This window comes from Orbicella faveolata, unplaced genomic scaffold (genome assembly GCF_042242905.1).
Source record: "Orbicella faveolata isolate gen_17 unplaced genomic scaffold, um_ofav_v1 contig_2, whole genome shotgun sequence".
Lineage (NCBI taxonomy): Eukaryota > Metazoa > Cnidaria > Anthozoa > Scleractinia > Merulinidae > Orbicella > Orbicella faveolata.
This window is the reverse complement of record NW_028301547.1, coordinates 22,332,501-22,346,412: the sequence shown is the minus strand read 5'-3', so window position 1 is coordinate 22,346,412 and position 13,912 is coordinate 22,332,501. Positions and strand designations below refer to the sequence as shown.

The 13,912-nt window shown below is 35.9% G+C and overlaps 2 protein-coding genes across 3 annotated transcripts in view; one reads left to right on the top strand and one right to left on the bottom strand.

Annotated features, from left to right (window-relative positions):
- The window catches only part of LOC110040903 (uncharacterized), a 155,730-nt gene that overhangs the window by 34,224 nt on the left and 107,594 nt on the right, over positions 1–13,912 (bottom strand). The gene's annotated exons all lie outside the window — the stretch shown is intronic.
- The window catches only part of LOC149112451 (uncharacterized), a 47,403-nt gene that overhangs the window by 5,641 nt on the left and 27,850 nt on the right, over positions 1–13,912 (top strand). The window contains exons 4-7 of one of the 2 annotated variants that reach the window (XM_089290320.1): positions 2,423–2,536; positions 2,658–2,774; positions 5,020–5,139; positions 11,275–11,329. In XM_089290320.1, coding sequence (XP_089146446.1) covers positions 2,423–2,536; positions 2,658–2,774; positions 5,020–5,139; positions 11,275–11,329 — 406 coding nt within the window. Of the gene's footprint in view, positions 1–2,422; positions 2,537–2,657; positions 2,775–5,019; positions 5,140–8,699; positions 8,760–11,274; positions 11,330–13,912 lie in introns of those variants that run through there. The other variant, XM_089290321.1, reaches the window with a different exon arrangement.

Genomic DNA, 13,912 nt, shown 5'->3' with positions numbered 1-13,912 from the left:
GCTTACTTGAGAAAACATAGCTCCTTCTGGAATTGATAAAAATTAATGTTTTTTGTATCACTTTAAGTGACACATTTTGCTTATTGTTATAGGCAGAAGGATTTCTAAAATGTTGAAAACATTTCAAATAATGATTGATTGAACTTGACACAGGAAATCGAAGGGGTGTCTCACTTGATAACTTCAAGTACATACATCATACGGAAAATTGCTCTGCCTATAACACAAAACTTATCAAGAAGAACAAAATTAATGCTGAAAATTTCAGATCAATCGGATAAATAGTTCTCAAGATATCCTTTCTTGAAGACAAAATTATTGCATAATGAGGAACTTGACCTTAAACTTACAGGTAGCAATCAAAGTTGATTTTTTAAAATATGTAACCATTATAGTGGCACTAGTGTCCGTATTTTGACCACAGGAGTGTCTAAAAGTAATTTAAAAGCCTCCTGGTTCATATGTCACTCCTTCAGCTTCTCGAAGGGCTTCTTCTTGACGAGTCCACAGAAGTTGCTCGCCTTGACGTCGTCTCTTTTCCTTCTGCGTAGCCTGCAAATCAGACTTTGTCAACCGTTTACTGTCTTTCGCATGTGCTGCCTCTCTTGTGCATTCACCACCAGGGATAGATAGCCTCTCCATAATATTTAGCCTACTAGAAACTCCACTATGGTAGTGGCAGACTGCCGATGCCACAGCACACTGAACTACTTTAACACCATGGTGCTTATGTTTAGGACATCTTACCCACACCATGGAGTTGATGCATTTATTGGGATGTTGTGTTGTTCCCAACACACATCTCTAAAGCAATTTAGAGTCCCTCAAAGTCATAAAAGTTGGTTTCAAGACTTCAAGAAAGACCTCAGGCAAACAGTTATTAACATTGTATGTTGAAGTTCCTGTTGCTTCATCTTGCCTCCATTTTCAGTTTCTTTCTGGAAGAACCAACAGTTTCGTTAGAGTCCGAAAGCTTGTTTCCATCTTGAGAAGTGCTTGGAGTTGAGCAGGTGATTTCATCAACAACAAGAGCAGGTTCTTCGAACTTTCCTTCTTGTCTTTGCTTTCCGGAAAAATTTGCCTTTCTTTTCTTCCTGTAAACAGATCTTCCTTTCTCTCGGACCATTTTCAATAACTTTCATGTTGATTTACTATGCTAAGAAGCTCTATGTCACTGTGTGAAATATGCCAATGATTTTGTGCCGACCAAAACGGCCGCTGGATCAATCCCATAATGAGTTCGATATGAGGGAAATACTTCAAATAAGGCTTAATAAAGTGTCTCTGGTTAAATCTTGCCCGTTTGGCGCTTGATTGCCAGAATAAATGTTATAAACAACTGGTAAACAGAAAAATGCCACTGTCGTTGCCATGGTAACCATGCCATTAGAAAGAGTGGGAATTTTGAAATTGCTTAAAAAGGTAAAAAACATGAAAATCAGTGGAAAATTATTTGTCCATAGCAAACTTAAATATCCAAAGCTACAAATTCCAAGGAAAACAAGAAACTGAGTTTTTGAGCAAATTTCAGGTTTACCCCCGCCCTGTATTAAGCAGACACTAGTGAGGGTCCCAAGAGTGTCCGCTTAATATAGTTTTCACTATAGCATTACCACTGTAGAACAATGCCCTTCCCTCTCTCGAATACTTTTTAAAAATAATTCCATAAATACATACATGCATAAATACATAAATATATAAATGACGTATTATACACTGTACATAAATCAATAAAATACATAATCAGTAAATCAGCAAATCAGTAATATCAGTAAATCAATAAATCTATCAGTCAATAGGAATTTGCAGTGGCACATCCCACAGAGAGGCTCTTCGTCCACTGTTTCCAGATTGAATAGGCCCTTTACACGATCCAGCACATGGTATGGAATAAATTATGCTTGGATGCAAGTTACACAGTGGGACTTCCAAAACAAGGGAAAGTCAGGCTGGACTGGTACGAGTTCCTTTATTTTGAAAGTCCCACTGTGTAACTTGTGTCTCAGCATAATTAATTCCGTACCATGTGAGCGGATTGTGCAAAGGGCCCATTGGAATTTAGAGGTGGTGGTTTCTGTGAACGGAGGAAAACTGGAGAACCTACAGAAAATCCCTTGAAACAAGGCGAGAACCTGAACAACAAACTCAACCCAGTTATCATGCCAGGTCCACATTGGTGGGAGGCAAGATCTCTCACCACTAAACCATCCCTGCTCTCCAAAGCAGAGATACATTCTAGGGTTACAATATTTATCACAATTGCGATAAATATTGCTAAGTGACCAAGTGTAAATAAAGCAAGAACATGTTTGTAAAGTGTGACCAACATGTACATTGTACTAAAACCAAGAACACTTCTGTCAGTAACAGCTAGTACAAGTAAGTTTGAAAATTTAATTTATTCATTCTGTATTTACTGCAGGTTTTTAATTGCTATGTAGAGGATTTAAAAGAGTTAAATGTTCTTGGGCGTGGAGGATCTGGTTGGGTGTACCGGATGATACATAAGCCCACGTGCCACATTATAGCAGTCAAGGTACACCTTAAATAAGTGTGGATCATAGACATTTGTGGCTGCTTTTTTTAATGCCGTTCATGAGAAAGCAAGAAGTTTTAACCTTAAAGTTTATTTGTTGTTTACAATGCACTTTAAACAGAGAATGAGGACTAGTCACTCAAGAGAGCTGGTTTCAAAGGATGTGGATGTCTTAATGAGGATGATAAACTCTAACTTTCCATATCTTGTGCCTTTTTATGGTGCATTGTTTAGAGAGGTATGTTCACTTGAGATATAAGAAATTCCTGACTTTACAGTCATGAACCTTATGTACAATTCTAACTTAACAGTTTCCCTCCAAATGTACTTTTGGGTGTCCCTCAGGATCCCCTTACAGTGTACATGACGTGTTATATTTGAAATTTATTTTTGAATAGAAAGTAGCAGTAATCTGAGGGAATTTAGAAGTTTTAGTTTGGAAGATCAAGAGAATTCATGATTGAAGATGGATAAATGATGAAATAATTTAAAACTTCTTGTTCTACAAAGTTTGAAGAGATTTCAATCTGACGTGGAGTGTGCACGAGTAGGACAACACTGTAAACTTCTCTATGGCGGTTATTGGACGTCTGCTCTGTACACCTTACCACATTCAGATTTTTCTTCCAGACATTGGATTCTGTATCAAGGAAATTTCTTGGTCACATGGAAACTCTTTTCAAAAGGGACTGAATTTTCAGAACATAAAATCATTTCAAATCTGGCTTTAACATAATATACAGTCTGCCAAAAATGTGTGGTCACAAGACCATCTTGTATTAAAATGCTTCAAGTTGCTTTACATGGCCAGCAGTCACATTAGATCAATCTCAGGCAGTGTTATCAAGTTTATAAACTAAGATGAAGCTGGTTTGGAAGTTTAAATTATAATGGTTAAATTGTAGTCTGCATATTATTTTTACTGCTGTCTGTTTGCAGAACAAGCAGTTCCAAAAAATATCCACATATACCCACACTAAAGACGGTCGACATAAATTCCAAGGGGAAAGGGGGTTTTAAAAGCCAAACGTTTTTAAGGAAAGTGTGAAGCTAAACCAGAATTTCCTGGGTGGTTGTTGGGTGGGGGGCTGAAACTAAAAAACCTTCCATGAGAGGGGTATGGATGTTTTCTGGAAAAACACAATGCCATGCTTGTAAACAAACAGCTATTTTACCCCAATTGCTACTAATCTTGCAATCTGATTGGCTAATTTCCCATTGTTGATAAGAGTCCAGACAACACAGCTCGCATCAATGTGTCACACAATGCCTTTTTCAGCTTGCGCTTTGAAAAGAAAACATTTTCTTTGACGTTGATATTGTTGTAAGAAAAACAAATTGAATGTGGCTTAGCGTTGTCTGTACTCTTATCGACGATGAGTATGCATCCTCACAGTGGTCAAAAGTTGTTGTGGACTCATCTGGCTGTGCCTCGTGAGTCCACAACATTCTGACAACTGTGATTTTTGCTTACTTGTTGTCAATAAGAGTACAGACAATGCTAAACCACATTCAATTTGTTAAATGGAAAATACATGACCGTATGTGACTTCATCAGCCTTGGCAAGTCCTTTGCAAGAATAACAATACATACCAGGTGCTTTTTTGTTGTTGTTTTTTAATTTGTGATGTGGTAGTTAAATATTAATTTTATTTGTAATGTTGCTTTACGTGTATTTATTAAAGTTGGTCTACTTACAAAAACAGACAACTGTTATGGTATTACGACTATTACACTCCATTAACAAAAACCCAAGCCTCATTAATGAGGCTGAAACAAGGATATTACCTGTCCAACAAAATCCCAAGAATTGAAAATATGGGGTAAATGACTTTTTCACACTTAAATTAGCATGTTTCAGAAACAGTTTCAGTTTTCTACCTTAGTTACCAATAAGTGTAGCATTGTCATTCGACTAGATATCCTGACTATTTCTGCCAGTATCCTATTTTAGAGTCTGGGACACCCTCATTTTGTTATCTTAAGCAACCTTTTGCCCATGACAGAAACTTAAGGGAGACTGAGCAGTTCCAGTATTTGGCACTAGCATTTCTGGGGTGGTTTGGATACTTAACACAAGCTATGATCGATCAATGGTTTCCAAAGGCAGCCATCGACCAATCATGGGTCACATTGGTTACCCAAACCATCACACATAATTGTTATCACACAACTCCTTAAGAATAATGACATCTATTCAAACTTAACTCCTGCTATTTGGAACTGTTGCTTCCCACAAGGGCATGAATTAACAGGGTTCAACTTTACCAATACTGATCATAATCAAAGAGCATAATGTGAATTAGCCGTTACATGAATGGGCTGGCTCATTACTGGAACCTATTTCACACTACATGTAACCTGATAATAATTGGTCAACAAAGTTGTGCAACAGAGTTGCAGAGGTTTTTGCCTGACATTGCCCTGTAAGAATTTTTTCTTCATCATGCAATAAACATGGTTCCATTATCTGATCAACCAGGGAGAAGTCTGGATCTGTATGGAGCCAATGAGAGCATTATTAGACGAATTTTACAGAAGAGTATATGCCACACCCGGCAGAAGGATGCCTGAGGAGGTCCTACGAGAAATAGCCATTGCTGTAAGTCATGCTAACTTTTGTACTGTAGACCCTGCAGAACTGATAGATGACAATTGTGGACCAGATTGCATCTTATGTAGCTTTGAATTTTTATACTTTTTTAACAAAAATAGTATGTTTTTATTCTTGTTTCTTAAATTTTGTGATGGACTTTTATTAATTATTATTATTATTACTACATATTATTGTTATTATTATTATTATTATTATTATTAATATTGTCATTATTATTTTGTCATGACTATCTAATTCCTTAAATAACTTTGGTAGTGAATTTCAGTTTGACTCTTGCAAATTATGCTGAAAACAGAGGATTTCAAAAATAAGAGATTTATTACACATAAAATTTTTGACAAAATTACATGATAACGAACTTGAAACACACTGCGAAGTGCAAGCTTGCAATTCTGATTGGGAGCCAACTAGGCATATACTCATGTCTGATGCTAAACAAAACAGAAGAGAAAGAGAGTTGAAAGAAAATTATAAGCTAGTGGCCCTTTTATGAAGCAAGTTCTTTCAAAAATGTAAACTACATGTATAAAACTACCAGAAACTCATCACAAATTTGTTATAATTGTGCAGGATCATTCGAGACAGTGCCCAGTCCAATACTTAGTGAATATCGGACTGGCAGTAGAGCAATCTGATTGGTTGATTTTGGTTATTAGTCCTCTGAACTGTATTAGTACTGTTGTGTAATAATGGATCATATTAAGTTGGTAAAACTGAAATTCCTGAAGAAATTGGAGATGCAGTGTTCAAACCGAAGAACCTTCCATGGGATATGTGATATTTTCTGGAACAACACAGGATATTTATTTACCAGCAACCAAGCCATTCACTTCATACTTACATCTAGGTTATGAGCTAAAACTTGTGCCAGGCCCATGTACATCTTACTAATTTGTCTCCACAAAGGAACTATCCTTCATTATAATTTCAGAATAAACGTTTTCTTGGATCTGTTAAGTTTTCTTGTTAGAAGGCAATTGATCTGGTTATAGATATTGAGTTGTATTTAGTAATACTACTGGATTGTTATTTATAATGGAATATAATACTGGATGCATTATGCATTTATATCAATCTTCAAAAAGCTGATTAAAACTTCCAAAACTCAAGTGTGTTTTCAATCAATGAAAAAAAGGATTGTTATTTACAATCTCCTTGATGGAATATAATACTGGATGCGTCATGCATTTATATCAATCTTCAAAAAGCTGATTAAAACTTCTTAAACTTTAGTGTGTTTTCAATCAGCTTTTCTTATGAGTCAACAAAAAAGGATTGTTATTTTTAATAATGGAATATAATACTGGATGTGTCATGCATTTATATCAATCTTCAAAAAGCTGAGTAAAAATTCTTAAACTTTAGTGTGTTTTCAATCAGCTTTTCTTATGAGTCAATGAAAAAGGATTCTTATTTTTAATAATGGAATATAATACTGAATGTGTCATGCATTTATATCAATATTCAAAAAGCTGATTAAAAATTCTTAAACTTTAGTTTTTTTTTCAATCAGCTTTCCATGAGTCAATCAAAAAAGGATTGTTATTTATAATTATAATGGAACATGATACTGGATGTATTATGCATTTATATCATTCATCATAAAACTGATTAAAACGTCTTAAACTTTACTGAGTTTTCAAACAGCTTTCCGTATGAGTCAATAAAAAATCCTATGTCAGTGCAATCATCCATACATCCAGAGCGACTAGGAGTATTTCTACTTCCCCCTGGATGGGATGCTAGCCCATCCATGGATTACCCTCAAGCATTAAACTCACTGGTACCTATTTATGCACCTGGTTAAAGAGAAGCACTGTGGGATTTAGGTTCAAGGCAATGACCTCAGCCAGGACTCGAAACCATAACCGCTCGATCTGGAGTCCAGAGTAACCTGTTAACCATTTGGCCACTGTGCCTGCACAAAAAGCTGATGAAAACTTCTAAAACTTCAGTGTATTTTTCAACGAGTTTTCTTCACGAGTCAATGATGGGTCGCATTGATTAAATCTAACACAAATTTCATTTCCCAAAAGAAGTAACAATCTGACAGCTGGTCATAGCACATCTTCAGTGATAATGAAGTTTGAGGAACGTTTTAGAAAGGTTTTGCCCTACATGTCAGCTTTCAGGAAACCAGTCTGTAGCTAGTCTGACAGGCAGGTAATCTCGTTCCCAGATCTCTTGTGGACGAAGCTTCATCCACAAGAGATCTGAGAATGAGATTAACAGGCAGGTAGTTGTTAAAATAGCCAGTCAGTCAACAGGTTAAGAAGTTGGTCAATCAAGGAGTTAGTCAGTTAATCACATAATGACTACAGTCTTGGACAAAAGTGAGCACTTCCATAGTTTTAAGCGGTCTCTGCTTTCACCACATTCCACCCTTAAAACAATATTGACGGTTTCAGAAGCCTTCACCCTTAAAGCGTGTCGAGAGTTCCCGACGTTTTCATCAGGGGTATCTGTCATTTTGGTGTGAACGTTATGCGAAAACACAGCAAAAAATGTGTGTTTATTTAAACTACAAAACACTAGATTTTGTGTAGAATGGAAACGACACACTTGTAAAAGACATTGCGTGATGTGGCAGGCTTTCTTTCGCAAAGTTCCAGAATATGCTCCCGAAAACCTTCTGAAGTTCAACTGTGCCGCTTAAGACAGGTTCAAAGCCCAGGAGAACTCCTATATAAAAGGGACGGGGATGCCTGTCAGAAACTTTGAAAAGAACCCCTAATTTTCACCCTAATTCCTAATTGTTTTCGCACTTCTCCACTTGTGCTGAGACAACAATTTCTTAAGAGACAAAACTGATTCAAGCTGATCTGAACTACCTTTGTCTAACAGAGTCCTTGTAAAACCTGCGACCACTCTGTTTTAACTTGCAAATCACCCATGAAGAGTATTTAACATCGAGGAAAATTAGCAAAATCTAGTACGATAGGTAGTCATATGATTTCGGGTGCAATTTGGAATAAATAAGCACAACCAATATTTGAATTCTGCAAAGTGACAAAATAGACCTTTTTTGCTTGGGCAGTTTATTTTCCCATTACTGACCATGTGATATTCTCTAGAGAATTGTTCTTTTATCCATCTAAAAATTATTTATTCATTGTTTTGTAACAACAAGTTGATCGTATTAACATATTAACTTAACAATAAATCTGCTAACCAGTTAAGCTAGTATTTTAATTTTTTTTTTATGATAACTGCAGAAATTCTCGCACGCTCATTGGCTAATTTTCATTGTCAATAAGCGGACAGACACATGAATTTATGATTTATGCGGTCTTGATGTCTTATCATAAAACCAAAATTTCATCAATTCTTGAGGTACAAAAGGGTTGTGATATTATGTTATGTGTAGGTTAATGTCCTCCATTTTATTTCTTTGCCTGATACCAGTGCACATATGACCCAAAATAACTGAAATGGAAGATGAAAAAACAATAAGCTGAAAAATTCTTGTAATGTTTTGCTAGGCATTCACAGAGGACCCACTAGATCAGAGGAAACCCACCAGATGGAGTACTTATTAAGCACTTCCTCCAATGCAGACGCCCTACAGTAAAAACCCGCATATGTTAGAACCTATGGGTTTTCAAGTTAGCCTCCAACTTTATTTATTTGCATCTGTATATTTATCTAGTCATCATCATCATCATCATCATTTTATTTCTTAATAAAATCTACATTTTACAGTTGGACTGGCCCACAAATAGCTATGCAAGTCTAGGCGGGCCAGTCTATCAATAGTTACAAATGATTTATTACATGTATTATTATTATTACTTTTACTAGTATTATAGCAAAATAGAAAGTTAGAAAAAAGAAAGTGAATAAAATGAAGAGAAAAAGTGGGAAAAGAATGTGATTTAACAGATAACATATTTTTTGTTTGTTTGTTTGATTGTTGGTTGGGTTTTTTTTTTTTACTACTGCTACTGACATTTTAATTTAGAAATGACCCTGCGAACCTCAATGAAGGAATCTTCATCTTCAAGAACACTTAGTAGTTTGTTTTTAATTCTGAGTTTGAATGATTTATTTGGTAGATCTCTCAGAGAGCTCGGTATCTCATTCCATGGTTTAGCACCAACTCTTGAAAAGGTGTTTTTTGTATTTCAAGTCTTGAAGCTCTTATGTAAAAATTATCTGAAGTAGAAGAACGTGTTTTGTAAGAATGGACACTAGACGTTTTCGTAAATAAATTACGTATGTTAATTGGGGCAGAAGCAGTGCATCAATTCAGATACCGTTTTATAGTATAAAAAGTTCAGAGGCAAAATCTTAGCATTAATAAACAGTGGAATGGTGTGTTCATTTTTCTTTGCAAGGTACATGAAACGTAATACACATTTTTGTAATATTAAGATTTTATTTAGGTAAGACTTATAGGCCTGACCCCAGACAGATAATCCATAAGTGATATAAGGAGAGATTAAAGACTGATAAATATTTAATAGGGCGTGGAGAGGTACAAAGTGTCTCAATTTTGCAATAAGACCTACGGTTTTACTAATTTTTAAAGCGATATACTCAATATGGATCTTCCAAGAAAGAATAGAGTCAATTAATATTCCTAGATACTTAACGTAATCTTTGCAGTCTAGGGAAGTGTTCATACATGTATTCTTCTCATTGTCAAATATGCTTATTTTAGTTTGAAAGGATAGTCTCTTTTGATATGGACGGAATATGATGAAATTTGATTTTTTTTATATTAAGGGTTAATTTGTTTGATGTTAGCCAAACATACAATTTGTGTAGCTCGGCATTCAGTGTATGTTCTAATAACTTAAGGTTTTTGTCCGCGTATAAGATATTAGTGTCATCAGCAAAAAGATAGAAATTGAGTTCTTTGGAACAGGTGTAAATATCTTTGATATGCAATAGAAACAATAATGGGCCTAATACAGAACCTTGTGGAACACCACAAGTCGTTAAGGTTCTTTCAGAGATATGTGGACCAACTTGTGTTGTTTGTGTCCGGTCTTGCAAATAGGATGAAAACCAATTGTTTATTATTCTGCAAAAACCATAATGGTTAAGTTTATCCAGTAAGATTAATTCATTTCATTCATTTTGTTTATTTGGCATGATCTACTGTATTGAATGCTTTCTTTAAGTCTATAGAAACACCACAGGAAAATATAAATAGGAAATCTTTATTTATCTAGTTTTCATTATAGTTTTTAGTTCATTTGACATCTTTATACTTTTTAGTTTTTAATTGTTTTATAGCTTACTTTTGTCAATGTGCAGGCGCATATATTCATGCAACTTGAACAATATCAATGGTTATTATTATTATTGTTGTTGTTATCATTATGATTATTATAGGTTCTTGTTTTACATGTACATGTAAATGATGTTTACTCTGAAATTAGGCTACCTAGGTTCTTAATCAAGTTCTTGATTATTGGTTAAAAAACAAATTGTGCTCGTGTGTGAATACTCATGGGCCTTATATTGAATCATTCACACATTTTTCTTGACATACAGAAGCCACGTCACAGTCAACGTACTGTTAATATTATATTTGAAAAAACTATACTTTGAAAATAAGACCCTGCATAATTGAGATTTTAGCCTAAAATGGTTCAAATATGTGAAGGGTGCTTAACTGGGAAATTTTAGCCTAACAGGTTCTTAAATTTTAGGTTCTTATACATTGGTTTTTACATAACTATATTCTAAAATGCGAAAGTGCTGATAGTGTTACAGTTCAATGGCCTTTTTAACTCATGCTGTGCACCACTACCCACCATTCAACCATTGAATGTATCATTGAGTCCCAAGCCGTCTAGCCTGGCATTAGTGTTTTCAGTGAGTTCACCATAAAGGCAATAATTATAGTGGATTTTCAGTGAGGGGTACATTAGTGATGAAGGAAATTGTAAATATTTAGTTGATTTAGATCAATTTTTTACTTACCAAGTAACATTTGAGAGTGAAAGCCAGCTGCATTTCTTTCATCACATGCAGAGTCATTGTATAAATGTTTGCACACCAGCAATGCACAAGGTGTTAAATTCCATTTTTTAAAGTGGTAAATTAAGTCTGTAAATTATAAAATTGTGACTTATTTATGCAGTTTCATTTTTTTCTGACCTACAGCTTGGCCGTGCTTTAATCCATCTGAATAGAATCCAGCTGAAAATTTCCGAGATAGGTAAGTTGAACCTACATGTAATGCTTAATAAGCACGTTACTATATGCAACAAGAAGATCTTTAAGATCTTACAGCCGCGCTTTTAAAAGTTAACTGTTTTGGTAGCATGAGTGACCCGAAGAAAAAAAAACGAAAAAAAAATATCGGTTTTGAACCTATTTCCAGCAAATTTGGCACACTGGAAGCTGAGAAAATTACTCTATTTCCGGTCATCATTTTTCAGCTCTTTTCGTCATATCCCCCCCCTCGGGAGGGTTTTGTAAAGTTAGCGAATTAGTTGCAAGCCACCGTAATGGTGATTGCTGTCGGCGAAATATTTATTTGCTAAAAAATTGCGGCCAAATCTTTCGGAGATGGAAGTCAGGACATTTGTAAGGATACAGAAAGTAATTTGGGACCAGTTGCTGACTTGTAAGGCTGAAATTATCCAGAAGTAAGGTTTTTTTAACGTGAACGTAACGAAGGCCACGCGGTGAATAAATTATCGGCTCTTCTCACTGTCTCGTTCTGTTTTTTGTTTCGTTCTCTTTTGGAGTCCGCCGAGGTCATTTTTTCGTCTAAAATAACTTGAGAAAAGTTCGAAAAAGATGTTCCTCTTGAATTTTCAGCTTTCAGGCAATAATCCTGGATTTTTTTGACCGAAACGTAGGTTCACTGGTTATGTTAATGTATTTCGGTGGCTATGGGCGACCGTCGCTTCCTTTGTCGACTCACGCAATGAAGCTAGGTTACAAAAAAAATCTAATAATATTTAGTTCTGGTTTTGTTCGATTTCGTTGAAATTTTAATATGATGAAGCTGGATTGTCAACGAATAGATTTTAATACTGCCGATATAAGGTAGCTATTAACGCTAAAGTGATATATCGCTTCGATGTCAGGGTTTTGAAGAGATTTTTTTGCAACGTGTAGGTTCGGCGTGATTTTGTAATCTGAGATTTCTGTTGACCCTGAAGAAACAAAGTTTGGCGAGTAAACATTACAGATTGCGTAATTCAAAGTTGGCCGAGTGGAGATCTGCGTCTGGTCTCCGACAAAAAAAAAAAAATAAAAAAAAATAAACCAAGGGTAGAACATGAACCGCGCTCGGCCCATGGCCGCGCGGTTAATAACTAATTAATACTATAATTTAAGCATGCAGTGCCTGACAACCAAGAGAAACTGCCCTATGGTCACCTCATTAATACCGTCACCTTATTATCACGGACACTTTTTTTTGTCCCGGTAAAACGCCCATACATTTTGTTATAAGAAAATCCTGTTAATGCGGCCACCCTGTTAATACGACCAACGGCCACATTCTGAAATCCCAACCTGTATAATCCTTTAGAAAACAGTCCTAATAAAATACGCGGGCTGACTGGTTAAAAATCGTGTTTCTATTTATGCAATAGACAGTTGCAATAGACCACTCTTTCTATGGGTTTACTGGCGCAATAAACCACACGGGATGTTGGGAGAACACGAGAAAAGCTTGTAGATCACGAGCCGTTAGGCGAGTGATTTACAAGGTTTTCGAGTGTTCTCCCAACATCCCAAGTGGTCTATCGCTTTTATGAAATAACTATGGAAAAAGTCTGTCAATGAGAGGAAAATTTATTGTACTTTCGTGATCAAGTTACTTATTCTCGTCAAATTCATGAGATACATGTAACGCGACAAACCAATTACAGCGGCTGAAAGAATGAAAGCACAGACTCCGCGCCGGGCACGAAATCCGCAGAGCAAAGTGACGAAAACATTTCATGCTAAGAAAGTTTTAAGAAAGGAAAGGAAAAGGTTATCGGTAAAAGGCAAAAAGCATATTAATTAACTCAAAAGTATTCTGACGAGGAAATGCAGGGATTCGTAGGTGGAATCGATCATCACGAAAGTAATAGGCTGTACGAAAAGTGTGCAAGCAGTCCAAACTTCATGTGCTTGGCGAAGCGATTCAACGCAGTGTTTAACGATAACTTTCCAATGTTTGGCGAATGTTATAAAGGTTAGTAACAGAAACGTTGCTTGAAAGCGAAGCTTATGGAAATCAAATTCATTGATCGTGTTATGCATGGACGCATTGAGTTTAAACTCAAAATTTCTGATAGGAAGAGATCTTTTCCCTGCTTTTTTGACAACCCAAATAGGCCCTTTGCAGCTAAGCCATCACGTGCCTTATTCGTAAAATTATGGGCTATAACTTAACGAATGCCAGAAATGGAAAAAGCATGTCGAAAATATCAAAATGGCCAAGTTTAAGCCCCCCATCATTAAAGAAGGAGATTTTATGACGGTCCGAATTTTTAAAAGAATAAGAAGATTTGTATGGAAAAAGTTGCTGGAGAGCAAGACCTTACCCTCCAGCAACATTTTACATACAAATCCTCTAAATTTTCCGAAAAGTCAAACTGTCGTATAAACTTACTCTTTAATTCCAGGGGCCTCAAACTTGGCCATTTTGGTATTTTCGATGCATTCTTTACATTTCTGGCATTCTTTAAGTTATAGCCCATAATATAAAACTTTTCTTTGAAAACTTTGGTCACGTGACCCCAGCTGCAAAGGGCCTATTGATCACTCAAGCCCAGCTGACTTCGTCCTCCAC